Raw genomic sequence first — 26,370 nt, forward strand, 5'->3', positions numbered from 1 at the left:
ATTACATTTTCTCATCATGCCTTTCCTCCACAATTTAGGTCATGTTTTACTGCATTAGTTGCACTATATTGTAACATGAATATCAGTTTCACTTTTGTAGTTACTGTATCGCTACACAATCATTTTAAAAGGCATTGTCAAAAACGTGGCAAAGCATTATATCCCTTTTTCTTTGGGAACTACTGAAGTAACAAAACATACACTGCAAATTCCCAATGTATCATAAAGGTTGAGATTGTTCAACGGACTTGACCCTGTTGTACCTTCTTTAGTATAGCTGATAGCCCGTGATCTTAGAAATGATACACTAAATGCATTCAGGCAGCACACCTGCCAGAGAGCAACAGTCACAGACTGTTAACCTCAAGATCTGGAAGTGTTTGTGAGGCAACGAAGCTTCACAAACTCTCTCGCTGTCTGCCTTTATCAAAGTTTGGCTGCATAAAAATGCTGTTAGGTTAACCTTTGTGATTGTAAGATTCACACTGAAGTGGGCTCAAGCACGGCATCCTGACCCTGGCAGTAAGGTAAGCAAACTGGAACAATTATTATTATAAATCAATTTAAATCTACATTGTGCTACTTATTCTATAGAAAGTCTATGCAACTATCCTGCTATGCTAATATAAAATCAAACATTGTCTTCATCAAAGTGACTGATACTGACCACAGCAGTATTTATTGATATTGCTGTTAAAGTTGCTGATGACATGAATGTGTTGTATAGTATGTGTCAGTTGAAGTGAGCAAGGAAAACAAAGAAGATTATCCAACCAAGACTGCCCTCAGAATAAACTAATCATTATAATTAAAAAATATATAATCGTATCAATTGGAAAACAAATACAGTCATTCTTTTTTTATTATTCATCATTGAAAGGTAGAATACATTGTACCAATAGCTAATGCACATGTTTTCTGAGTGTTTGTTTGGGTCCCATGCTGCATTCAAATACACCCTGTAATATTCTGTTTCAAACATACGAAGTTCAAATAGTGTTTGTGCTTGAAAATAATAACTTGACTCCATGAAGAGGTAGATCTTTGAGTGTTTAATTACAAGGTGATGCTGCTGTTTGACTTAACATGCTGTACATTGTTAGGGTTGGTAGGGGTGCCATGACTTGTTGTGCTTTGCCATCACCAAACCCTAACAAATGTGTCCTAGAAAAGGCCAGTTTACATTGTAGAGTTTTAAATATAACATTTCAAATGTAAAATAAATAAAAGTTATACTTGCTCTTGTTATTGTTATTCAGGTTCTTAGTTATTAAAAGTACGTGTAGTTTCATCATTGAGGTTCGTTCCTGAGTAAACATGTCACATCTTTCCTAAATGTAATTGTTCTGTGTAACTGTAGTCTACAAAGTTAGATGAATGACTGTGTAACCCTGTTTATATATTTTCAGCCTCTGGATTATGTGGATCATGTTTCTCCAGGTGTTACTGTAATAAACAGGAAGTCAAATTGAAATCCCCTGAATGAAAACAATTAACAGCTGACTGACTTATTGTTGTGTTTCTGTGTTTGTGTGCTGTTTTGATGCAGGCAGCTGCCGGAAGATGACCCTACAACCATTAACTCCAGTGAAGTGTGCAGGCCTCCTGCAGCAGGGCTTCTCTCTTCTGCAGCTGGATGGTGAAGTCCTCCTGTTTGGCCAGAAAGGCTGGCCCAAGCGCTCGTGTCCTACGGGAGTGTTTGGCGTCCGGTTTAAACTTGGTGAGATGAAGTTGAGGGCCATCTCTTTCTCCAATGACTCATGCTACCTTCCACCACTGCGCTGCCCTGCTGTTTGCCGCCTCGACCCCTATGATGGGCTTCCAGAGAGTTATCTCATCCACGGTGGCCGCACCCCAAATAATGAGATCTCCTCGAGCCTGTACCTACTGACCATGGATAGCCGTGGCTGCAATCGTAAGCTGACCCTGTGCTGTAAAGAGAAAGAACTGGTGGGAGAAGTACCCGGGGCCCGGTATGGCCACACTATGAGCATGGTTCAAAGCCATGGGAAGACAGCTTGTGTGTTGTTTGGGGGTAGATCCTACATGCCAGCAGGAGAGCGCACCACAGAGAACTGGAACAGCGTCGTCGACTGTCCTCCTCAGGTATTCCTGTTTGACATGGAGTTTGGTTGCTCCTCTGCCCATACTTTACCTGAGCTTAGCGACGGACAGTCTTTCCATTTAGCCGTTGCCAGAGAGGACTGTGTCTACTTCCTCGGCGGTCACTCGCTCTCTTCCGACTCCCGCCCCCCTCGACTCTTCCGCCTGCGTGTCGAGCTTTTGCAAGGCAGCCCCTTGCTTTCCTGTGAGACCATTGAAACTGGCATATCCATCTCAAGTGCCATAATCAGCCGTACTGGTCTTACTAGATATATCATCTTAGGGGGGTATCAGTCAGACTCTCAGAAGAGGATGGAGTGCAGCACTGTGATTCTGAATGAGAAAGGGATCACCTTCGAGGCCTTAGAATCACCTCAGTGGACCCAAGATATCACGCAAAGTCGCACTTGGTTTGGCGGCAGTGCTGGGGAGGGAACCATCATACTTGCTGTACCTACTGAGGGAAGGCCATCCCAAGCAGATGGGCATTATTTCTATCATGTGAGCTTCCAGACAGAGGGGGAATCAAAAGAGGACGAAGAAGCCCAGGGCTGCAGCCAGGAGTCAACAGATTACGACAACTCCACTCCTCTTGAAGACTCTGAAGAGCTCTACTTCGGCCGTGAGCCTCACGAACTGGAGGACATTGATGGAGAAGAGGGTAATTACAATGAGGAGGATGAGGAGGACGAATCGCAAACAGGCTACTGGATGAAATGCTGCCTTAGCTGTCAGCTGAACCCCAACACGTGGGAGCCATATTACTCCACTGAGCTCTTCCGGCCTGCCATGATCTTCTGCTCCAGAGGGGAGGGGGGGCACTGGGTCCATGCCCAGTGTATGGAGCTGTCTGAGCTGCTGCTGCTCAGGCTCTCTGAGGGCAGCAAAAAGTATTTCTGCATGGACCATGGAGGCCTGCCCTTCCAGGAGATGACCCCACCTCGGCAGGTCACGCCTCTGAAGCGCACCCCCTTGAAGGTTAAGGACAGGAAAACTCCTCCAACCATCAAGATGTCCCCTGCCAAAAAAAGCTTTTTCAGAAGGCTTTTTGATTGAGTTAAATACTTTGTATAATGTGTGTAGATGGTCACTATAAGGAATTGTATGTTGTTCAGGATGATTTTAGTTTATTATGCTGATCCGACCTCAATCTGAATCATTTTGTCTAAAAATTAAACAATACAATTGACACCTGATATTTCCTGCCAAGTAGCTGTATAAGTTAAACTGAATTTCACAATGTTTGACAAAAATACAGAATATTTTAGCAAGTCTGTCTACAATGTTTCCAGTTTGATGTTTTAGCTGTGTCACAGTTTATAGTACATGTAGTATATGTCGTTGTCTTTTGATTCCTAACAATTCCTTCCATGGCCAAATGGAACTGAATTATTTTCACAATTATTTTATGATTACTGAAAATACCCAATATGCTGATCTGTATTCAATTTAATAAACAAAATGTTTTCAAATTCTGTCTTCATACCTGTTTCATTCTAATGTGTTTTCTGAATTGTTTTATATCACACAACATTTTGATGTACAGTATCAGTGTTTTTGTTTGCATATTTATAAGGTGCATGGGTTTGCTTATATTTTGTATTTCATCAAGACCCACAGTGAAAATAAGTGGCTGAATTAACACTGTATCCCTGGGCCAGATGTTAATAAATTGGTATTATGATTAAATACATTTGTATTGATAAATAATACCTGCTATACTGCTACTGTAGTTACATCTGTAATAACATCAAATAATAGGGCAACCTGAATGAAACAATGAAATGCCTTCAATTGAAATATATTATATATATATAAATATATATATATAATATTACATTATATTTTAGAGGGCCCTAAAACAATGTTTTAGTTTGACAGGAAATCATAATCTTATAAGCATTACGCTTTTTATATTGTATACATTAAAAATGGAAACTAAAAATGGAAACTTCACGGATTAAATGCAACTGAATTCTTAATTCTTAAATAAAACACAAAATTAAATATATACAGTTTGATAAGAAAATAAGTTCAAGAAGTTCAAGTCAGATTTTGTCTTTATTTATTCATTCTTTGGAACAATTACACAAAAGTAAGAGTTGTCTGCTTCAGTGAAAATGCAGCAGTTAAACGAGTAAAAAGGTAATACAAGGTGGAACTTCAGTATAATACAACATGCTCAATAAATCCCCACTGAAAGTTATCCACAACTCCTGTAAACAGTATATCTGATATTTAGTGTAATATGGAGAAACTAAATATTTGAAAATAGACAGTTTAAAGGTAACAAGTGGAAATCCGTGAAACATCCATCATCCATTACTTTGGAAATGCAATTAATTATTGCAAAAAAAACAAATATGAGACACGTTGCAATCTGAAACAGGATGGTATTGTGGGGAGATGACAACTATGGAATGAAATGTGAATATGCACAGCTGTCACATGGTTAAACCTTATGACAGTCAAATAAAATCAAGCATTCAATCAAATAAGAAAACAAAATTGCCTGTCAAAATTCCAAATTGTGAGAGCACAAACAAGATAATATCATCAATCAACCAGACAAATAAAGTTGCCAACAAATCAGTTTACATAGAGTCTTTCTAGCTCCCGCTCATCCTTCTCCTCTGTCAACCTTGGCAATGAAGAAATATCAGCAGAGAAAAAAAGCCAGGATTTATACAGAACTTAAGAAAAATCCACACCTGCTGGAAACTCCATGGGGTATTAGGCTTTGTAATGGACCATACTGTATTTTTATTATATCAACAAAAAGGTCAGTATATGCTTTATTTTAGGTGAAGAATTGGAATAAGCATCATCCATCCTCCACTGTCCAATCAAAATTGGTTCAAAGTGACCTGGCATCTATTCTACCCCTTAGGGATCCGACTATAAAGCACTAAAGTAATCTTTTTCAGGGGGCACTCGTGAAACAAAGAACATTTGGGTCTCTGTGATTGCATTTTGTTCCAGCTCAAATTATATATTAATACAGTGGCCACAAATGTGGTCTTCTTAACACAATTTCCCTCCATGACTTACAGCACTTTCATCTGTTTCCATAAATATCCTCTCCATATAAATTCATAAATGTGTCATATCCTTGCAATACAATAAACTGTGCCATATTTCACAGATGGTGAAGCTAAAAAAGAGAGTTCCTGCTAAGAGCAAGCAAGAAGGAACCTGTGCTACTGCTCTGCTGTTTAATAATTGCACTGTGGTAACGTACAGCTAAAAGATATACAACAACAAAGTAAAATACTATTATAACAAAACACTTCAAAAAGAAATTGGCGGGAGATTTAAGTGGGAAATGAGAATGTTTGAATGCTAGAAACTGTTTATCGTTTGTATTGTTACATCAAATAAAAAATTAAAGTTTATGTTGATTTACATTTTCAAACACTTCTATCACAATATATGAAAATATTAAGAACATCTTGGCTTCAAGTAGCTCTTTTCCCTTTTCATTCCAAATAAAGAATTTGTGTAGTAAGTACATTTGTTTTGCTGACAGAGGTAGTTGAAAAAGGCATCTGCTTATCATGAAGTCAATTACATTTTGGAGTTTCACATTGAAAGAAAAAAATCAAACTTTAAGAATGCCCAGAGACATGTCCTCATAATCCTGGCTCTCTACTGGGTTAATGGTGGCTTTCAGAGCTTTGGAAGAGTCCTTGTGAGCTTCCATGAACTTCTGCAAGTATTTGGAAGTGTACAGCCAGTGATGTTTCAACACGTCCTCAAGTTCAAAGGCCTTTGACTGACGAGCATTCATTTTACGGAAACGCCTGAACAGTTTGTTTGCCGACTCGTTCCCTTCGCTGGCCCAGGCTCCTATGGATCCATCTCTCTCTATGATTTCAGGCACATGGGCCAGGGTCTTGTGCAAATAATTGGTTATCTTTCCATTGTATCTATATTTGAAGGTAGAAGAGAGAATGTCTGCAAAGCGCTGTGAGTTAAAGCTGAAGCGGCACAGCTGGTCGGGGCACTCCTTGGCAGGGCAGGTGGCACGCCACACGGGCTTCATCTGGACGTAGATACTCATAAGCTCCCTCAGGGCTTCCCTCCGCTCCTCTGAGGGCACCAGCTCACACACCACATCCACAGCCTCCTGGGTCATTAGCCTGCGGGCATAGTTCCCATTCATCCTCATGACCGGTTTGACCTTCAGCTTTTTCCTCAGCTGTTTATCCAGGGCTGCCCTCCAGCTGCGCCGCTCCTCCCGACTGGGGTTGACCTTTTTGTACACCTCCCCGATCTCGTCCTGGAAGATTTTGTAGAACTCTGTGGCATTGCCAATGTCACAGTGTAGCGCATCCAGCGTGGGGTGCATCTCCATGAACGGCTTGGCGGAGACACCTTTGACTCTGTCCCGCAGCTCGTCTACAGACTCGGAAAATGGGTTGGTTCTCCATATCTCGTAGCGATCCAAGTTCTCTACATGACTGCGGGTGACCGAGTGGAGCACCATGTTTTCAGAGGCCTCTGCCCGGGTGGAGTCACAGAGAGTGCAGACATAGGTGGACCCAGAGGCTTCAAGGCCCTCCATCTCACGCACCATCTTCTCATCGTATCCTGTACCTCTGAAGTGGAATCGGAAGGAGCGAGCTAGTCCACCCAAGGATAGGATGAGCCTGCTCCCCTTCATTGCCTTACGCTCGGCAACTACAGGCCCCAGGATAGCTGTGAGTGTCTCATGGTCTGACTCATCCACAAACATCAGGCAAAGGGGCTTACATGACAGTTCTGAGTTTGGCTTGGGCTCAGTGAAAATGGTAACTTCCTTCTCCTCGTTGTCTGGCTTGACAGAGACAGACATGACAGTAAAAGAAAAACGTACAGCCTTCTCAGGGACAGCTGGTCCCCCGCCATGTTTCTCACTGACATCGCCCATGCCATCACAGGATTCTTTGATCTTGACACTGAAGCCTGAGGTACAAGCACTGTCTTCCATACCAGCCTCTCTGAGACCCTCCATGATGTCCTCCTCCAGATCCTTTAATGCTGACACCAGAGCCACATCGTAGCGAAACCGGCGAGTGATGGTGTCAGCTGGGAAGTCATCCACCGAGGAAGTCCATCCAGAGAGCCCGTTAATAATGCCAACATTGCAAGATGTAGACACATTCTTGAGAGCTGGCTGCCATTCAAACTCGAGGAAGCCAGGGAGAAGCTCCTTCTCTGCAGCTCGCAGGGTGTGCAGCGGCTGAAAGATCTGGCGGCCACTGGTGGCTTTGACAGTCCGGTACATCTTGTGATACTGGCTGCAGCTCAGGAAGGTGTTGACCCGAATGGCCAAGCACACAGCAGGATGCAGCCCAAACCCTCTGCCTGTGAAGATAGAAAAGGGAAAAAGATAAAGTTTCAGAGGGAGACAGAAAGAGGCAAAGTAAAATAAATAAAGATATATATGCAAGAGGAATAGATTTGGAATGATTTAACACCAAACTGTAGAAGCCAATTTATACGGCTTTGAAAAGAACTGGAGTATCTAACATTTCCTCATTTAATATCCCACATTTCGAGTCATTTATACTACAAGACTGAGAAAATCACAAATGTAACCAAATGTAAATGTATCATTGTCAAAAGCCTTCGAGCCCATGATTAGAAAATTCAATATTTCCTAATATCCAAATGTTATAAGGGGACAGAGGGTGAATGAGTAAAGCTGGCAAAAGTGATGTATTGGCTGCAGATGAAAACAGACACCAGCTGGCTTCTATTCCCCTGAGAGAAGGATGGTGCTGTCTGTGTAATTTGCAGATACAAGAGCTGCTGATGTTGTTTTGATTCTAACAGCCCCTTCACAAGAGTTGTTATTGTGCATAAAAGGGAGTGTGAGACTGAGAGACTGACGGACAAGCAGGCAGAGAGTGATAAAGAAAAAAAGCAGGGAGGGGTTGAGCGTCAAACAGCGTGGCGCTTCAATCAAAAGTGGACAATAATGAAATGCATCAAATATCACAGAAAAAATGTTCTCCCTCTTCAAAAGTGAACTTTTATAACTCATTGTTATTTATGAAACTACTGTATTCCTTAGAGATAGGCGGAAATATTATAGAGAAAATACTTTTCATAATTTTCTTTTGTGTGTGTCTTGGCTGCAGAGTTTTTGGGTTCATTAAACAAAAGCCTTATAATAGTCTCTTACCTTGCATTATGGCCTCTAGCTCGTCTGCCTGTCGGTGTTCATTCCCAGACCTCAGTGCAAGCAGAAACAGAGTCTGGCACACAGACTTCAGGTCACCACCTTCCTCTTTATCTGCAAATGCCTTCAGCTGGTTCTTCATATCCCTCAGCCGATGCTTCTGGGCCCGACGTGTTAGCGATAGCAGGTGCTGACGGGGTCTTCCACCTTTATTGGTGAGCAGGTAGCTGTCAAGTTTGGATGTCTGCTGTTTTCCATCCTGTTCATCCAGCTCATGGCTCTGACAATGGGCTTTAAATGAGTCAACCCGTACCTGCTTGCCACAGGGGCAGAGCAGAGGCAGGGAGTGTAAGGCTGATAAGAAGGCTTTGGCAGGCGAGGTCAGATCATTGGGGGCACACGTCAAGTTGCAGGCTGGGCAGAGAGGCCCCAGAACGTGGATGTATTTAATAATACAGCTGTGGCAGAACAGGTGCCCACAGGGGGACTGGACTGGATCAGAGAGCAGGTGGTCACACACCAGGCAGGTGAAAGAAAAGAGGAAGTCTACAGGGAGCTTCTCAGAGATCAGCTTGGTGTTCAGGTGGTCTTTCTGGCAGTGGGTGATGTTTCTGACCCATTGCTCTCTCTGGATGCGGGGATTCCTCCATGCCTTGAGCACAGGGCCATGATGAGGGTCTCCAAATGGTCTCAGAACCCTCTTCTCACCAACAGCAATGCTGTCTCCATTATCCCACCTGGCTCTTTTTGCCAGACTTTGGGCTCTGGGAATGGCTTTTCGCCTCTTCCTCCTAGTCCGCTGGAATGAAGGTTTTCTGGGTGAGCAAAGATGACAGGTGTGAGAGTGAGGTTTCCACTCGGGGACTCTCGTTCTAGAGAAGCTGCAGAAGCCCCCTCCTCGTATGGCGACCACCCAGCAGCGATGGCAGAAGGAAAGAGGGTGGACAGATTCTGTGTCCTCTGTCACATCCACTTTGAAGACTTTGAGAAGTACACCTGGCCAGCTTGTGAACTTGCAGCCCATTCTACGAAGGGAACCTTTGCTGACCTCATCCAGATCCCCATGAACATCGTGCACCGGTCCTTTGACTTTTCTCAGGGCCGTTCCGCAAAGACGGCACAAGCACCTTTTATAGAGGGAAAACAAAGCTGTCAAAACCTTTAAACTAAATGCATGTACAATATGTTTAAATTCAATTAACTTAAGTTTAATTGAAAGGGACATTTTATTACCTGAGGTGGTTCATGTGGATGTCCATTTCCTGTAGCTTCTTGTCCACCCGCCAGCCAGGGCCCTCTACATTTTCCTTGCTTTTTCCTCCTAGGCATAATTTCATGACACTCCCTGGGCATATGTCATTATCTAACTCTGTATTCAGAGCTGCAGGAGGTGAGATCCCTAACACGGCTCCTTTCTCAGGCTGAGAGTCACTGGGCAGAGGGGCCTTCTCCATTGACTTGAGCCTAAACAGTTTAAACTTCCACTGAGAGTACTTGGAGTGGGGATGGTGGAGCTCAGCCGGCATGGAGGATCTGGGGCCATCTGTCTCCAGACTCTCCTCCATCATGATGAGACTTAGACCTTAGACCCTGGGGAGGAGAGGAGAGCTTAGTTTGATGTATCCCAAATGTACGAAAATTATTCCAGCTGTCCATGAGACACATGGCTGCAGATGCCAGAGAAAAGATTTAAAGGTTCAGATGCTGAGACATCCCCAGAGCCTTCTTAGAGTTGAGCCCATGACACCGTCTAGCTTTTCTTGATTTGTTTTGAATTCATACACCAAGTACCCTGAAATCCCACTGAACAGAGAGTGGTGAGCCTCTACCTAGAGCACTGTGTGATAGCATAAGTGGCATTTAGATATTGTGTCAAATGCATGAGACAAGCATTGGGGGATCGATACAGCACAAAAATCTTCATTTCTCTCATCTCCAATCCCATCGCTCAGGGAGCCATTGTGAATGTATTTCTTTGACACAGCGAGTTTGCTAAATGGGCAACCTTATCCCTGCAAGGCTGTCAATCACTTATATTAGTCATTTTCTTGGCTGGAGAGAGAATTGGAGCCCCGGGAGCCTATGACTGGCATTTTAAAGCGGGGGGGGGGGGGGGAATTGGAGGAACAGGAAACTTATTTCATAATACATATTTATTGACCAAACAGGATGGAAAAGAAAATAAGAAACCATCATATTGAATAAAGATCATAAGAAAAAATATTACAAACACAACATTGTTCAATTTAGGAGTCATATTTTACAGCCAAATGCTCTTATGATGTGGCACAGGTAAGATCAATGATACTGCTGCACCAACAGCCCTTATTTAATCTCCCCAATACTATATTGGTTTCATTACAAGTTCAGACAATAAAGCAGTCAAAACAATCTTACCATTGCACAATACTGTGCATAGCCTAGCATCTTCCGTCTATCCATCTTTACGTATTCCTGCTATGTTTTGTCCCTGGAAGGCTTGAAAGTATCTGGCAGTACTCCATCATTGCTTGGCTATCTGTGTACTTGACATGCTGAACTCTCCTTTGAGACAAACAGCTGAGCCTGTATGCAAGTGTGTCAGCTGGGCTCTTACCTTGTTTTTCAGTCTCAGCTGGCGTCTGCTCCCCTGGGGGTCCTCTCTGCATGGGTGCACAAGGGAAGCCCTGGAGTCAGGCCTGACACACTACAGTACATATACTGTCTACGTTAGAGTCTGCCACAGCATGGAGCATCTGTTACCAGGAGTGACGGCTTCATACAGTGGGATAGATCCTGTGTGGCTCCTAGTGTCTTGTATTTATACCCTTCCTTTGAAAGGATCCCAACAGTCAACTCCTGACACCTGATACAGGCAGCTGAGTTGATAAAAAACTAAGAAAACAAGGTCAACCCCAAAGCACAAGTGCAAACACATGTATGCACAGAATCCAACAGCCTAACCCAAACAAACAACTTTTTACCACAACACACTAGAGAACACTTCTTTGTCAACTTTATCTCCCCTTTCTCATATCCATCTGCAGGCTCACCTCATCCAGGTGGCCTCTCTCTGAAAGACAGAGAGTTACTGTTAAACGGGAAAAAGCTTCGAGTGAAGTGACACAACAGATGATATAATTGTTTTCTTATCCCACAAGCAAATACAAAGTCTGACAAACCTTGTAATACAAATATTTCTAAAATATTACACTTAAAAATGAGGAATCTGAACAAACGATTATGAAGTGGTGGTGAATGTAGCTGAGTAGATTACCTCAATTACTTTACCTGAGTACAACGTTTAGATTCTTGCTTGTTTTCATTCCACTTTCTACTTCTATGTATTTTTTTCTTAATGTTTATTTGATTAGCTTTTCTTTTTTAATGCTTAATGTCTTTCATTTCTTTTTTTTTCTTTTTTTGTAAAGCACTTTGAATTGCCTTGCGTTGAAAAGTGCTCTATAAATAAACTTGCCTTGCCTTGCCTTACTACTAGTAGCAGTTTAACAATTGTTCTATTTTAACAGTGTATATCAAATGTGGTATTAGTACTTTTACTTACGTTTAGAATGTGTGTTTTGAGATCTTCAAATCTTAAATGACAACATTATAATGTCAGACCCAATGTTTACAAAGGATGCTGACATCAAGACAAAACAATTACAGTGATACGTGTCACATCAGAGACAGAGGTTGCGTGAGTTGTTGACAGGAGAAGTTATGAAGTCTGTATACGTGTTGGATAGCGTACGTGGAGGCAGCAGGTATAAAGAGACGTGTGTAGTAAGGGTGTGAATTGGGCAATACAAAGGACTAATCGCTTTTCTAAATCCTTCATCCCTTCTGCACTCAAACTTTTAAATTCTTGAAAAGGCTTTTAAACTTGATTATTTATTTATTTATTTATTATTGTGATGCTTTGAACTATGTATAGTGTATTATTATAATTATCCACATCTGTGCTCCCGGGTGTATCTGTGTGTTTTCTTCTTGTATGTTCCTGCCTGTGTACATGACATAAGCTGCTGATTAATAAAGTTGGTGATTGAATATTTGATAAACGAGAATCACACGAAAACGAAATGATGATTTTTAAAGAGCTTGAATCAATGAACAAAACATGTAAAGTAATATTAATTATGGCAAGGATAATGATTGTCATTGTTATGATTGTCATTCTAATTACTGCATTATTGAGACTTTTCCCCCTTGCCACTTCACAACATCTTTCACTGATGCACCAGCAATTCAGGGGGTGACTGCTGTGAATCAAAAGGACAAACGCAGCGATACGAATGAGTCACATTAGGGTGAATACCAATTAGCAGAGTTAGCTGTTAGAGAGTGAAGAGTTGATCTTCAAATTATCATTTTGATAAGTGAATTTTCAAAGCAGAGGTCATACCTGAATTGTTGATGTATAGGTCAAATAAAGTATTGAAATGTTCTTTTTATTCCAAGGCATGTGCATTGTGTGTATATTGTGTTACTCGTCTTTTGCTCCACCCCTGTGAGTTTCTATCTGCAGATCTTCTCTCTTCATAACGTCAGCACATTTCATGTATTTCTCTGAATGCTTTCTCTCCGTCACCAGTCTGAATGCGTTTTAATTAGACAGAATCGTCTGATGTAATGTCTCAGTAGGTATGGGGAGTATTTGCCCAAGATCATTCTTGTGTGTAATTATCCAGGGGATTAATCTGGTGTATTCGCCACAGGAGCCTGTTGCTGTTGCATTGGATTTGCAGGCTAAGTCATTAGATACACAGTCAGTGGGCACCAAACAACAGTTGGGTCTCTTCCACTCTTGTCAGCTTAACATGTGAGCAGGATGAATAGTGGCAGGCTTTGCAGCTTAGATGGTGCATATGGTCAAGTGTGACCTTAGACAGCGGAGGTAGATTTGTTTGCTTCTTTATGACAAGCGTACTTAATCACAAGAAATGCTGAAACGCAAATTCACAGAGAAGTTAGAGGGATGAAAAGTGCTGTTTTATTGGCCTATTCAAATCCATCAGACACAGCTGGGAGATTTGGAGTGCACAATGTGTGATACATTACATATCAAAGAACAACCACATGATAGATTGTAGCAAGATGTTCCCAGCCTATTTATGGGTGATATTTAGATTTATGATAGCCAAGTAGCCACATGTGTCCAAGGTAAACGACACACCTAGCTCCCTGGCAGACAGGGACAGAGCTGCAGATGTCTGCCTGACAAACAAGCAGTGATCCCCTGAGACCCTCATCTCTATGCGGCTACTAATTGACTTGTTATTGATCAAGTCAAAGACAGTCTGATTTATGGGAAAGAGGACTTGTGGAGACAGCCACCTGGCATGGGGCAGAGTGTTATGAATGTGAGGAGCAAACCCTCCGGGAGTAGATGCTGCAGTTTAGGAGGACATACAGGAGTTTGCAATGCACCAGTGACCTGACACTTTGCACCATGGGAGGGGGTGTTTTTTCTAATATGATGAATCCAAACAACATCCAATGTGCGTGTGTTTATTAGTGTGTTGCAGGTGTGTGCAGTGGGAGGGATGAGTAGGAATTTGGCAGGGGCAGAACATGTGTTTGGGGGAAGAAGAGAGTGGAGTGAACAATTGTTTGTAAGGGGATGTGTTTCTGTGTTTGTGATTGTGTGTAGTTGACACAGACGACCAAGACTAATCAAATAAAAAGTAGTCCTTCTAATTTATCCTTTAGACACTTGAGAGTCATTACTTTTGGGTCTGTGTGTGTAAAACAAAGAGACAGAAAGGCAGAGAAAGGCAACGAGAGGCAAGGTGAGAGAGGTGAAAGACAGAAAAGGGGGATATAGTAGTGATCTTGTGTAAAGGAGTTTCACATGATAACAGGCTTAGCTCGGAGTGGAGAACACAAAAGGGCTTAAGGCTGATTGCGGGCTGTGACAAGGAAATGGGCGAAGAGATCAAGCCTCCCAGGCAGAACTATGTAAGCCAAAGGTCCAAAAAAGACCCCCTGACAGCTCAAGTCACATGGTAGCTTAAGGAAAAGTGTCGATAGCAGAGATGGACAATGAATGATTTCCACAGCAGCGTCTGTATATTCCTCCCTGGGATTCAAATGTCAGCATCGTCCACATTTGAATAGACTGGCTGAAATTGCTGCATGATATTTTGAAATGTCATGAAGAATGTAGACAACTTTGTGATTGTGTTACAGGTAAAGAGGGCATCTCGCTCTCATATTTCCACTGGGTATTGTGAAATATATTGAGCATATGGTATGCAAATTTGTAATAGCATTTTCATAGCACGTTCAACAACTATTTCAGCCTTGCCCAGCCAATTCTCAGCGAGTGGCCTCCCCCTGTCCACCCGACCTATCCCTCATCCGGAGACATGATTTGGCAAATTAATACTCAAAGAGGTAGACTTCAATGCAGAGCTATTCATCAACGCTTCCTGCCAGAACGAACCCCTTACCCCACTACTCATATCCCCTCTCATTTATCTCCCATGTCTCTCCTTCTAAAAGTCTTGTTTCCCTCGTCTCACCCTCACCTCCGGTTTGGTTAATAATCAATTATGTGATTATTCCAATGAAGTGATTAATTACTGGTGCTTCCTCCCTCTGTACCACAGGTTAGTGCGCTTACAATCACACACTGACAGCCGGGGGACAGCTGAGGTGAGTGATGCTGTCTCGGGCCTCGTGTGACCCTGTATGACTCCGCTGCGTTTGTTGTCGGCTCATCCTGACTGATGGAGCTTTAACAGAGAGCAGAGACACGCCACAACATCACAGCTTCTGCAAACAACATCACCCACAAGCTACTGACAGCATGACACTGCAAAATCCTCCATGTCCAGTCATCCACATATACATTTTATTGGATAGTCTAGTCTTTGGTCTGCATTAATTTTCTTTCCAAGTCTTGCATTAAACAGTATCTCTCCCTTAGGCACTTAAGAGTTATTTTGGTTTTGGACCAATTCCATTGATCTTCTCTGGTCAGGTGAGTTACACAATAAGCAGAACAACATCAGGGTCAGCAACTATGAGTGTCAACCTTTAAAGAAATCCTGTTATTATAACAAGACACAGCACATACAGGGCAATAACGTGCACATATTGCATTGATTGTGCTGGAGTTCCGAGAGGCGGGATCTGCATCTGAGCAATACAGATGGATGTTGATTCACTCGCACTAAACCAAATGAAATTAAACCCTAAGCTAGATTCAGGAGCACTAGAGTAAAGTGGGGAATCAAGACCAGTGCCTTTAATCAAAATAACAATGCTCTTTAATTCTGTCTTAATTCAATGTAGATGCCCCTGATCGAGGAGCAGTCCCTTTGATGCCAGGGGACCTCCAGTCACATAAACATCCGCTCACTGGATTTGTCTTGTTTAACCATGTATTAGTCCTTTTTCCACAAACCGTCTGGTGCAAGTTTACACAGAAGGTTTGTCCGCTTAGGGGTAGTAGCTTGCAAACAATTCCTCAAGATTTCATCCTTGAAGAGAGGATTTCTTTGTTCTTTGTCAAGTTGTTAAACAACTTAATAATGCGACTTTCACACCAGCGCTTTTCCCTTTCTAGCTCCGAGCTAGAGCTTTTCTGGTTCAGCTCCGGTTTCCCTTTTCTGCTCCCGCTCTGTTCACACCGCCCAGAGCCCGACTGGTGCTGCCGCTGCTGCGTCATGACGTCACCGTTTACATCGCTGATTTGCTCCCCAATGGTGTTACGGCGATCACAACAACAACAACAACAACAACTGCGTCGGGTCGATTATGGAAGCAAACAAGAGACAGAAGTATTTGAATTGTATCAGACACCGAATGTATAGCATTGAAAATAATTACTTTGAAAATCATGTATCTGAATTTTTTTTGCTCCGAATTTACCTGTGAAATAAAAATGTAAAAATTCAAGTGAAAAACGTTCAAATTCAGATCCCAAAAATTCAAGTGAAAAAAATTCGACGTCAAATATTTCGGTGTTTAAAATTCGATGTCAAAAAATTCGGTGTATAAAATTCGACATCAAAAATTGCGATGCAGCATCATCCGGGCTACTGAGACAGGATAAGCAATGGAGTCCGAATGCAATCAAACCGACTTCTGGCCTATCAGAGCCAAGCGGCAAACCCCGGGACAGTGCGGTGAAGCCCAATGCTGAAAACTGTAGGCGATGGATGCAGATGGGAGCAATTCCCGTAGACCCTATGTTAAAATGTCCAACTTAACATCAGAAAAGGAACATGTTTCTAGCCTGGATCCACAAAAACATATTCTGTAGTTAGATTCCCCCTTCATGACAACGGGACTGCTGCTCCTAGCTCCTCTCTGCTAGCTCCGTTAGCTCCGTGATGCTACAGCGGCTCAGCTCTTGAGGAGAACACTACTTGAACTCGGTGTTGGTTCCTGGTGGACTATTCGTCATGCAAATATAGGATTTATCTGCGGTTAAAACAGACCGTCCATGAATGCAGTTTCTTCGGTAAGTCAACCCTGCGTACTTTATGTTATGTTACTGGTGTTTTTATTAAGCTAACGTTAATGAATGTTTAGAGTTGGGTTAGCATTTGAGCAATCGTAGCTCCATCTGTGCTAACGATGCTATGCGTAGCATCCAAGAGTGTAAAACATTAAGTGGGATGCTACTGTATACCAAAAGGCTTCTGTGCGAGGTTGCTAAAATAAGGTCATCCTTGTACGTTAGATAGTTAGTTTGCTAGTAGGGCTGCACGATTAATCGAAAAAAGATCGTGATCTCGAATCAGACACCTATGCGATCTCATTTCTAAATTACGGCGATCCTATGACGTCAAGCTGATTTTTTTGGGGGGATTTTTTTACATTTTTTAATTATTTTGCTTCTGAATAATACCAACTTGCAATGTCAATCATACTTAAACGATGTAAAGCAAATATACTCTATACATTTAACATTAAAGTACCATGATCGCATCCAAATGGTAGTGTTCTGTCTGTATCTCCTCCTCTCATGCAGTGTTAACGCTGCAGCCGAGATGGGTCTGGCTGCAGACGGATCGGATGGCGGATCGTATAGGGGCGGATCGTATAGGCGCGGATCGTATAGGGGCGTTTCCTAACTTTTTTTATCCAATAGCAACTTAAGGGATTCCAGCTGCTTTTATAAATCCTCGCAGAAGAAGTCATTCGTTCTAGTGATGGGAATTCCGGCTCTTCTTGGTGAGCCGGATCATTTGGCTCACGAAGAAGAGCCGGCTCTTTGGGCTCCCAAAGGGCTCTTCAGTTTACCACATATTATACCTTTTAATTAAATCAAATGTAGCCCTGTTTTGACTAATGATTTATATGTGTACACATATATCACTTAAATTATTCAAGACATCCTTTGTACTAAAGTATTCAAAAGTAAAAATTACATGTTTAATATAAATTATTTGCTGTGGCCAATTGTTTTCATTGCATTTACAGACCCGTGTAACTCTGATACCACCCAATGAATGCATTGACTTGCTTGTAGAACCACGCTACACAAAACAGATAGCAACACCTATAAAAACTATTTTAAAAAAGGGGCTACTGTATCAACCTATATAAAGTATATAAATATAATTTTTCTCCCTGCAGGAGAGGGAAGCGTGCTTTGAGATCAGCTGCTAGGCTGCAGCGGGGAGAAGAGGGGGACAAAAAGAGATCTCCGTCCTCCGTGTTTTATTCTTATAGAAGTAAGAAGAGAAGTAACGGGGCAGAAACCCTCCTTTTTACGCAGCGGTCCAGACATAGACATCATAGCTACGGCGACACATATTCAGTTGCCAGTTACTTTTGGCATTAGGGAAGGGATATCTTTCAAGGTTTGACATAATGAATTGTGCTACTTTTAAAGCAAGCAACGATGTTTTCAAATCTGTAATCAAAAAGCTCCTCAAAAACACTATAGAAGCAGTTCCTGCCGTTGTTACGTTAGTTCAAACAGTAACAACGGACTACTTTTCTTAGCGGATGCATGTCAATTTAAATCAATACATAAAACTATTTTTTAAATCAATAAAATCTTTTTCTAAATCCATAAAAGCATTTCAATTATTATTGGGAGTCATGGCGTTACTTTGTTGAGAATGTGGCCATGTGTAATAAGCGGGATAATGTCCACATTGCACATTGCATAAGGTGCCTTCATGCCGATCTAGATCCCTCCGCAAAAACAAAACAAAAAACGGCTCGTTCGCGGACGAGAGCCGGCTCCCGTCGTTCACTATAGGAAACGCCCCTATAGGATCCGCCCCTATACGATCCGCCTCCTTGCTGCAGTCTGCAGCCAGACTCTATTGCTGCAGCCACTAGTGTTGCCAGTTCTCATTCATAACACTCCGTTCGATGTCTCACTATGGGATGCGCCTCATCGCGGAGCAAACAGAAGCATCAATCTCATTACGCCAATCCTGATTGGCCGGTGATTCTTGACGTCAACGTCAGGGGAAATCACCCCCTATAAGTAGCCTGCGCCACGACGCATGCGTCATTCAAACACCTCTTCTCGCTTCAGAGCACATCTCGAACGGTAGCCGGGCTAGCTTAACAGTCCACAGACTGAACCCAACTAATTTTCGGTCGACGGGCGTTAGCCGGCTACCCGATTCTCTCACAGAAGAATATTATAGTCAACCTCGCCGTTCTTCCTCTGGAGTAAGGTAAGGTTTTGACTTCAAGTTAGCAACACACCAGTTGCTAACTTGTGTTTTTTCCCTCACTACCGACACCACGGTAGCAAGGACACTTTTTTTCTTCTCTCTTCCACGGAGGAGAAAAGGATTACAGGAATATTACCATACCAGGTAATATCCTTGAGAGAAAAAGACCCACGCTGTCCTTTTTTCCCCCGGATTAAAGACAGATCGGTAAAAAAATTGTTCTCGAACGTACCTGTCATGAGCGGACCCTCTCCACGCCTCACGGCGAACGAGATGGATGCCTCTCCCCCTCAGACCAGAGGAGTCAGGATCTCGGAGGCTCGGCGCTGCGGTTGCGGGTTGAAAGTGTCAGGCACAGACTCACACCAGATCTGTTCGTCCTGCCTCGGGCTGGAACACGCCCAGGAGGCCATCGACAACCCCGGCTCGTGCGGACATTGTGCCCGCCTCACCGTGAAGAGCCTCCACCGTCGTGACGGGACCCCCTCATGTCCACTGATCCGCCGACCGGCAATCAAGACACGGGGACGTCTGCCGCAGAGATGGAGCCCCTCACTGTGGTCTGGGGCACAGCGGCACCCGTAGAACCGGAATCCCGCGCCATATCAGGCCGAGATCCGGTGGCGGCAAGAAACGCGGGAACGGGGCCCCACGCTATACCAAGCTGGGGCTCCCGACTGGACCTCACCACGGTTTCACCCGCGGAAGATGTCCTGGAGTTAGACTGCATGGAGGACGAAGAGTACACCTCTGAGTTCCTCCTGTCTGACTCGGATGAGCAGGAAGACGACATCTTCATGTCATCGACTCAGGCTGCAAAGCCGGGAGCGATGGCTGCTCCCCCGGGCGACAGCACACCAGCTTCGCCCTGTCTCAGTATGGACCTACAAGCCGTGTGTCAGCGCGCTGCGGCCAAACTAGACATCCCATGGCCCGAAGTGGCCAAGGAGACCTCCAGGTCCCGTTACGAGGGAAAACTTTTTTCCCAAACAACGAGGGCAAAGAGGCCACTCCTCCCGGTCTTCCCGGAGATGTTGGATGAGGTGTCGGTCTCGTGGAGAGACCGGCCCTTTAGCAACAAGGCCCCAATCCAGGGTGCCTCCTCCCTTGACTGTGATGGTATGGAGAGGCTCGGCCTGCTCCACATACCACCTATGGAACCGCTGGTGGCAGCCCACCTCCTACCGAGGATGGGCCAGCCGCCAAGCAGGAACCCCACGCTGCCAGCAAAAACGGACCGATTCCAGTCTACCATGACGGAACGGGCCTACAGAGCCGCAGCGTTGTCCGCCAGGGCTCTGAACGTTTCCTCGATGCTAACCGCATACCAAGCGGAGCTCTGTGAGGATATGTCGAGCAATCCTGGACCGGCCACTCTGGACGAGATAGCCGCGGTCACAGACATTTGTCTCCGTGTCCAACGCTGCGCCGTCCAGGCCACGGGCAAGGTAATGGGGATCATGGTGGTGCAGGAAAGAGCTAGATGGCTCAACCTCACCAACCTCCCAGACCGGGAAAAGGAAGATGTGCTTGACATGCCCATCGTTCCCGAGGGGATTTTCGGCTCCGCTCTCGCTTCCATGCAAAGGAAGTGCGAGTCGAAAAAGAAGGAAGATGAGGCTCTCCACCTTTGTCTCCCTCGAAGGATCCAGCCGCGGCCTTTGCAACGGCGGCCCTTCGCCCACGCTGCACCACGCTCTGCTGGGTTCAAAGTACCGGGACAGCAGAGGGCGCAGCCCGCCCCGAGTCCCCAGCCCAGGCAGGAGACGAGGGCGAGTTGGTCTAGAAAATCTCCGGCTCCGGCTGTAGCCCAGGCACAGCCGACCCAGAATTTCGGCCAGCAGGCGAGGAAGAAGAAGCGAGCGGCCTGACAGCCCCTCCTTCTCCCCTCCGTGACGGAGCTGTAGGTTCCTTCCCCGGCTCTAAATGTGTCCCCGCCGCCTCGAGAGATGCCTCGACGTCATCCTCAAGTCCGCACAAGACACATGTCACATCGTTATTGTCTGAATAAACCATTTTCCGCTGACGCATCCAGGCTCCGGCCAAGGGCGCAGCCTAAAAAAATGAAAAGAAAGACAATAAACAGTCCGTTAACCATAAATCCCCTTCTGAGAGCAGCTACGGCCTCTCTCAAAAGGCGGATAATAAACTTTAAGGGCACTACCGCCACATGCGTACGCAGTGCCGACTAGAGCTGTAAAGAACGGCTCGTCAATCCTTCCCCTTTCAAGAGCAGCTACGGCATCTCTCAAAGGACGGATTATTGACGGGTCCGTGAAGCTACCGCCACACACATGCGCAGTGCCGGCCAGGGCTTTAAGGGCACCACCGGCACACGCAGGCGCAGTGCCGACTGGAGCCGTGAGGGCACCACCGGCACACACATGCGCAGTACCGGCTGGAGCTGAAAAGGCACCTCCGTCACGCACATGCACAGTGCCGGTCGGAGCCATAAGAGTGACATCCCAGCTGGCTCTAAGGAGCATACAGCAGGAGATACTCACGATGTCTGCCTGGGCTTCTCAAAACAGTTATAATTTATCTGTTTTCACAAACCCAGTGAGAGTCAACCCACATTCTGGAGAGAAGAGTTCTCTCTCTCCCAGAAAGAAGGGTTTTATCTATAAAGCCCACCGAGCGGGGTCAGATTACGGAGGAGAATGTCCTCGTAAAGCACCCGCTCAACATGGGCCTCATAATAAAACTAAACCCCGAAAGCCACGGCTTACGGAGAGTTTTGGTGATTATGAAATGCGTAGTGGCACTACACCCGACTTTTCCAGTGCGGGACGCGCCTACGGGTGCAGTCCTTTCACGGAAGGTGGTCACCACGGACGCAGGTCAGACGGGCTGACAGGGGACTTACGAAGGTCGCCCGGTGAGAGGTCTCTAGAACAGAGACTTCCAGCGGGCACGCGTAAATTACCCGGAGCTTTTAGCGGTGTTCCCCACCCAAAAATGCTTCCTGCCTTCTCTCAGAGGACTTCATGTCCCCGTGAGGATAGACAACACGATATTGTGGATGAACCGCCAGGGGAGTTTGCGTTGTCTCCAGTCACACACACTGGCACACAAACTGATCCCGTGGAGCGGCAGACGTCTCCTCTCTCTGAGAACGACACGAGTACCGGGTGTTATGCACCTAGGGACAGAACTACTGTCCAGAGGTGCACCACTCTATGCAGACTGGACTCCTCATCCAAGGATCGAGAGTCCGCTGTGGGTGCGTTACGGCGGAGCCGCGTTAAATCTGTTCGCAAGGGGAGAAAATGCTCAATGACAGCTGTTCTCTTTAATGCACGATTTAAACGCACCGTTAGGCGGGGACGCACTCGTACACGATTGACCTCCGGGTCCTCTGTACACGTTCCCACCCCTGGTTCTGTTCCCCTTAACTCCGGCCAGAGTGAAAGAGCAACGCCACACACGTACTCTGATGTTTCCACCCTAGCCCGCAATATACGGGCTGGCGGGGATATATCAGCTGTTGTGCGGGCAGCCGTGGCAACCCCCACCACGCAGGGACAGATTGTCTCAGGCGGGGAGGGCGATCCTTCACCCACGCCCAGAGCACGGGGCACTATGGGCCTGACCCGTGAGTGGTACAATCTGTATACAGTGGGACTCCCTCAGAAGGTGATAAACATTATTCAGAGTGCGAGAGCTTCCTCCACCAGGTCTCTTTACGACTGTAAGTGGAGGGTGTTTGAGGAGTGGTGCCTTCAAGAAGGACACATCTCTTTTCAATGTCCTGTCGGGGTGATTTTATCATTCCTACAGGACTTGATCGATAAACACAGAGCTTTCTCCACGATCAAGGTGTACCTGGCTGCTAGTGCTGCATGCCATGTGGGCTTTGAGGGTAAGACGGCTAGCCAACATCCTTTGGTTTGCCGTTTTATGAAGGGAGCGCGCAGGCTCCTCCCTGTCTCCAGGTCGCTGGTGCCCTTATGGGACCTGGCAGTGGTTTTAAATGGGCTCAAAATGACCCCATTTGAACCCCTGGAAGGAGCTGACATGAAACATCTGTCACTCAAGACAGTGCTGTTACTGGCCCTGGCATCCGCTAAACGGGTCAGTGATATCCATGCACTGTCTGTACATCCCTCATGCATTCAGTTCGCCCCAGGGCAAACGAGAGTGTTGTTGAAACCCAACCCTGCCTTTACACCAAAGGTGGTTGGTTCGTGTATCCCGATTGACATTGAGGCATTTCCTCCTCAGCTGGTTTCCTCCGGGGAGCAGCAGCAGGATTTATTGTGTCCAGTCCGGGCTTTGCACACATATATGGACAGATCAAAAGAGCTTCGTCTTAATGACCAACTCTTCGTGTCCTGGGCTAAACCTCACAAGGGTAAGCCTGTTACTAAGCAACGACTATCCCACTGGATCGTGGAGGCGATTGCTTTGGCCTATACGAGTCAGAATCTGCAAGCACCTTTGGGTCTGCGGGCTCACTCGACTCGGGGCCTGGCTACATCCTGGGCTTTGTTCAAGGGTGTTTCCATCCAGGATATCTGTGCAGCGGCAAGCTGGTCTTCGCCACTCACTTTTGTCCGCTTTTACAGACTGGACGTCTCCGCTCCAAGCGTGGCCCGAGCAGTGCTGGGCACCTTGTTGAGTCGGGACTCCACCTGTTAAATTCTGGTTGATCGGTGATCTTCGAGATAAGCTCGTCTGGCAATACGGGAGCTACAATATCCCATAGTGAGACATCGAACGGAGTGTTATGAATGAGAACTATAGGTTACTTACGTAACCCCATTACTCAGAGTAACATGAAGTGAGATGTCTCACCAGACGGCCCTCCTTGCTATGGTGAAGCGAGAAGAGGTGCTTATTTTGAATGACGCATGCGTCGTGGCGCAGGCTACTTATAGGGGGTGATTTCCCCTGACGTTGACGTCAAGAATCACCGGCCAATCAGGATTGGCGTAATGAGATTGATGCTTCTGTTTGCTCCGCGATGAGGCGCATCCCATAGTGAGACATCTCACTTCATGTTACTCTGAGTCCTGGGGTTACATAAGTAACCTATAGTTTTTGCGGAAGGAATAAGCAACCAGGTCTATGAAAACAAGCGCAAAAGAACATGAGCACTTTAAACCTATATATGTCGGGTCTACAAGCTCACAACCGCAAAACAACCATTATTACTTACTACCAAGCAACTTTACAGAAAGATAAGCCCAATGTGGCTTATAATAAGTATACCTGGCAACACTCACTGACTGCAGCACGTGAGGGCAGGAGCCGGCAGTATGTTTACAGAAGTGTTAGCATTAGCACTGATTAGCAAAGAGTGACGAGAGAGCGACTAGTAGTACAGGAAAAACAGAAATGAGTGACACAGAAATGAGTGACGAGGAGGTCGAGGACAATGACAACAACACCGATGAAAATCCCGGTGGCGACTCTGGCGAGAGTGAGAGGGAAGTTGTGCTTGTGCCGAAAGCTAGGCTTTATTTACATTTATTCTGAAGCTGTAACTTTATGTTCTTATCCGTTTTTATATTCAGTACTGACTGCAGTATTTAAGTTAATCCTTTTGATTCAGTGACATTACTACTCAGTGGAGTCTAGCACTTTGTTTAAGTTTATGTTTTTTTCAGTACAAGAACCTTTAAGTGCAGTAGTTGAACTGGGTGCTAGCCAGCTAGGCTTTTTTTTATATTATTATTCTAAAGCTGTGACTGTTTTGTTTTTATATTCAGCACTGTGGTGAGGTATTTTGAGTAACTTAAGTGCATTCCTCCCTGTAACAAACAGGTTGGTGTTGTTGTACAGTAGTTGGGTGTCCTGTCACTGTGGACAGGTGCTACTGCAAAGTTTACATTTTGTTATTATAAAGCTGAAAAAAGTCTATTTTTTATGTTCAGCACTCAGGCAGCAGCAATATCTTTATTTTAGTTACTGTATGTTTTGTTACCAGAGAGACTTGAGTTTCAGTCAAGCACTTTGTTTAAAGCCACAGTAGTTGGCTGTCAAATTCATTTTAGTTACTCTATGTTTTTGCTACAAGAAACTGAGACTTGGATTTAAGTCCAGCACTTTGATGTTGATGGTGTCTGTTTAAAGCCACAATAGTTGGCTCCAGGTTCCACATTTTGAATGTAGTAATGTTTGTTCAGTATTCAGCAACTACAGACTAAAGACAAAGTTATGTTTTTGTTACAAGAGAGACAAATGTTGTCTGTTTAAATTCATTGTACTCACGTGACGTCTAAGAGTAAGAGTGCAATAAATATTTTCATTGAAACGATGAGAATCGTGTGAGAATCATGATCTCAATTCTTATTGAGGAAAATCGTGATTCACATTTGAGCAAGAATCGTGCAGCCCTATTTGCTAGTTAGGTTACTGTATGCATTGTTAAGGTTCATTTAATTTCGCTATGCTCTACTATAGCATAAAATAGACTAGCTAACGTCAACGTATTGTTGAAGAGAGGCTTAGTGTATATTAAATCAACCTCACAATAAAATGACGACGCTGAAGTTGGCTTCCGATTCAGAGCATCCGATTCGGCAGTTAAGGGGAAAGTTAAGGGACATTAAATTTACAGTGCTGAGCGAACAATCCTCCGTGTTTGAACCTCTTAAATCGCTGCATAGCCGATTTATTTGGACTGGATTATCATAGAGAGGCTAAAGATTCTTTATAACACAGTTTCAGATTTGTGAAACCTTCATTCTATTTGTGGAAAATACAAAAAGTGAGATTTCAGTGCTTTTTTCACATGTAGACCAAATTAGACCAGGTCCTGATCTAAAACCACTAGACCTACACTCATCAAATCTGGACTGGATTATCCCAGAGGGTCTAAAGATTCTTTATAACACAGTTTCAGATTTGTGAAACCTTAATTCTATTTGTGAAAATACAAACAAGGGAGATTTCAGTGCTTTTTTACATGTAGACCACATTAGACCAGGTCCTGATCTGAAACCACTATACCTAGACTCATCAAATCTGGACTGGATTATCCCACGGAGGCTAAAGATTCTTTATAAAACAGTTTCAGATTTGTGAAACCTTTATTCTATTTATGAAAATACAAACAAGGGAGATTTCAGTGCTTTTTTTTTTACATGTAGACCACATTAGACCAGGTCCTGATCTGAAACCACTAGACCTACACTCATCAAATCTGGACTGGATTATCCCAGAGAGTCTGAATATTCTTTATAACCCAGTTTCAGATTGGTGAAACCTTTATTCTATTTGTGAAAATACAAACAACGGAGATTTCAGTGCTTTTTTCGCATCCTGACCACATTAGACCAGGTCCTGATCTAAAACCACCATACCTAGACTCATCAAATCTGGACTGGATTATCCCAGAGAATCTAAAGATTCTTTATAACACAGTTTCAGATTTGTGAAACCTTTATTCTATTTGTGAAAATACAAACAAGGGAGATTTCAGTGCTTTTTTTACATGTAGACCACATT

The 26,370-nt window shown here is 44.4% G+C and overlaps 2 protein-coding genes across 3 annotated transcripts; one reads left to right on the forward strand and one right to left on the reverse strand.

Annotated features, from left to right (window-relative positions):
* The first annotated feature begins 390 nt into the window (after positions 1–390).
* rag2 (recombination activating gene 2) lies at positions 391–3,545 on the forward strand. Of its 2 annotated transcripts, none has more exons than XM_034085510.1 (2): positions 391–527; positions 1,550–3,545. In XM_034085510.1, exon 2 carries the CDS (start codon positions 1,564–1,566, stop codon positions 3,157–3,159), a length of 1,596 nt encoding a protein of 531 aa, XP_033941401.1. In that variant the 5' UTR covers positions 391–527; positions 1,550–1,563; the 3' UTR covers positions 3,160–3,545. The 2 variants fall into 2 exon arrangements, with proteins under 2 accessions (XP_033941401.1, XP_071059482.1); XM_071203381.1 differs by lacking the exon at positions 391–527 and adding an exon at positions 1,334–1,440.
* A 626-nt stretch (positions 3,546–4,171) lies between these two features.
* rag1 (recombination activating 1) lies at positions 4,172–10,775 on the reverse strand. Its single transcript, XM_034084564.2, has 4 exons — positions 10,670–10,775; positions 9,506–9,862; positions 8,276–9,399; positions 4,172–7,452 (listed from the first exon to the last, which is right to left on the reverse strand). Exons 2-4 carry the CDS (start codon positions 9,838–9,840, stop codon positions 5,705–5,707), a joined length of 3,207 nt encoding a protein of 1,068 aa, XP_033940455.1. The 5' UTR covers positions 9,841–9,862; positions 10,670–10,775; the 3' UTR covers positions 4,172–5,704.
* Positions 10,776–26,370: the final 15,595 nt, after the last annotated feature.

The sequence above is a fragment of the Pseudochaenichthys georgianus genome, chromosome 6 (genome assembly GCF_902827115.2).
Source record: "Pseudochaenichthys georgianus chromosome 6, fPseGeo1.2, whole genome shotgun sequence".
NCBI lineage: Eukaryota > Metazoa > Chordata > Actinopteri > Perciformes > Channichthyidae > Pseudochaenichthys > Pseudochaenichthys georgianus.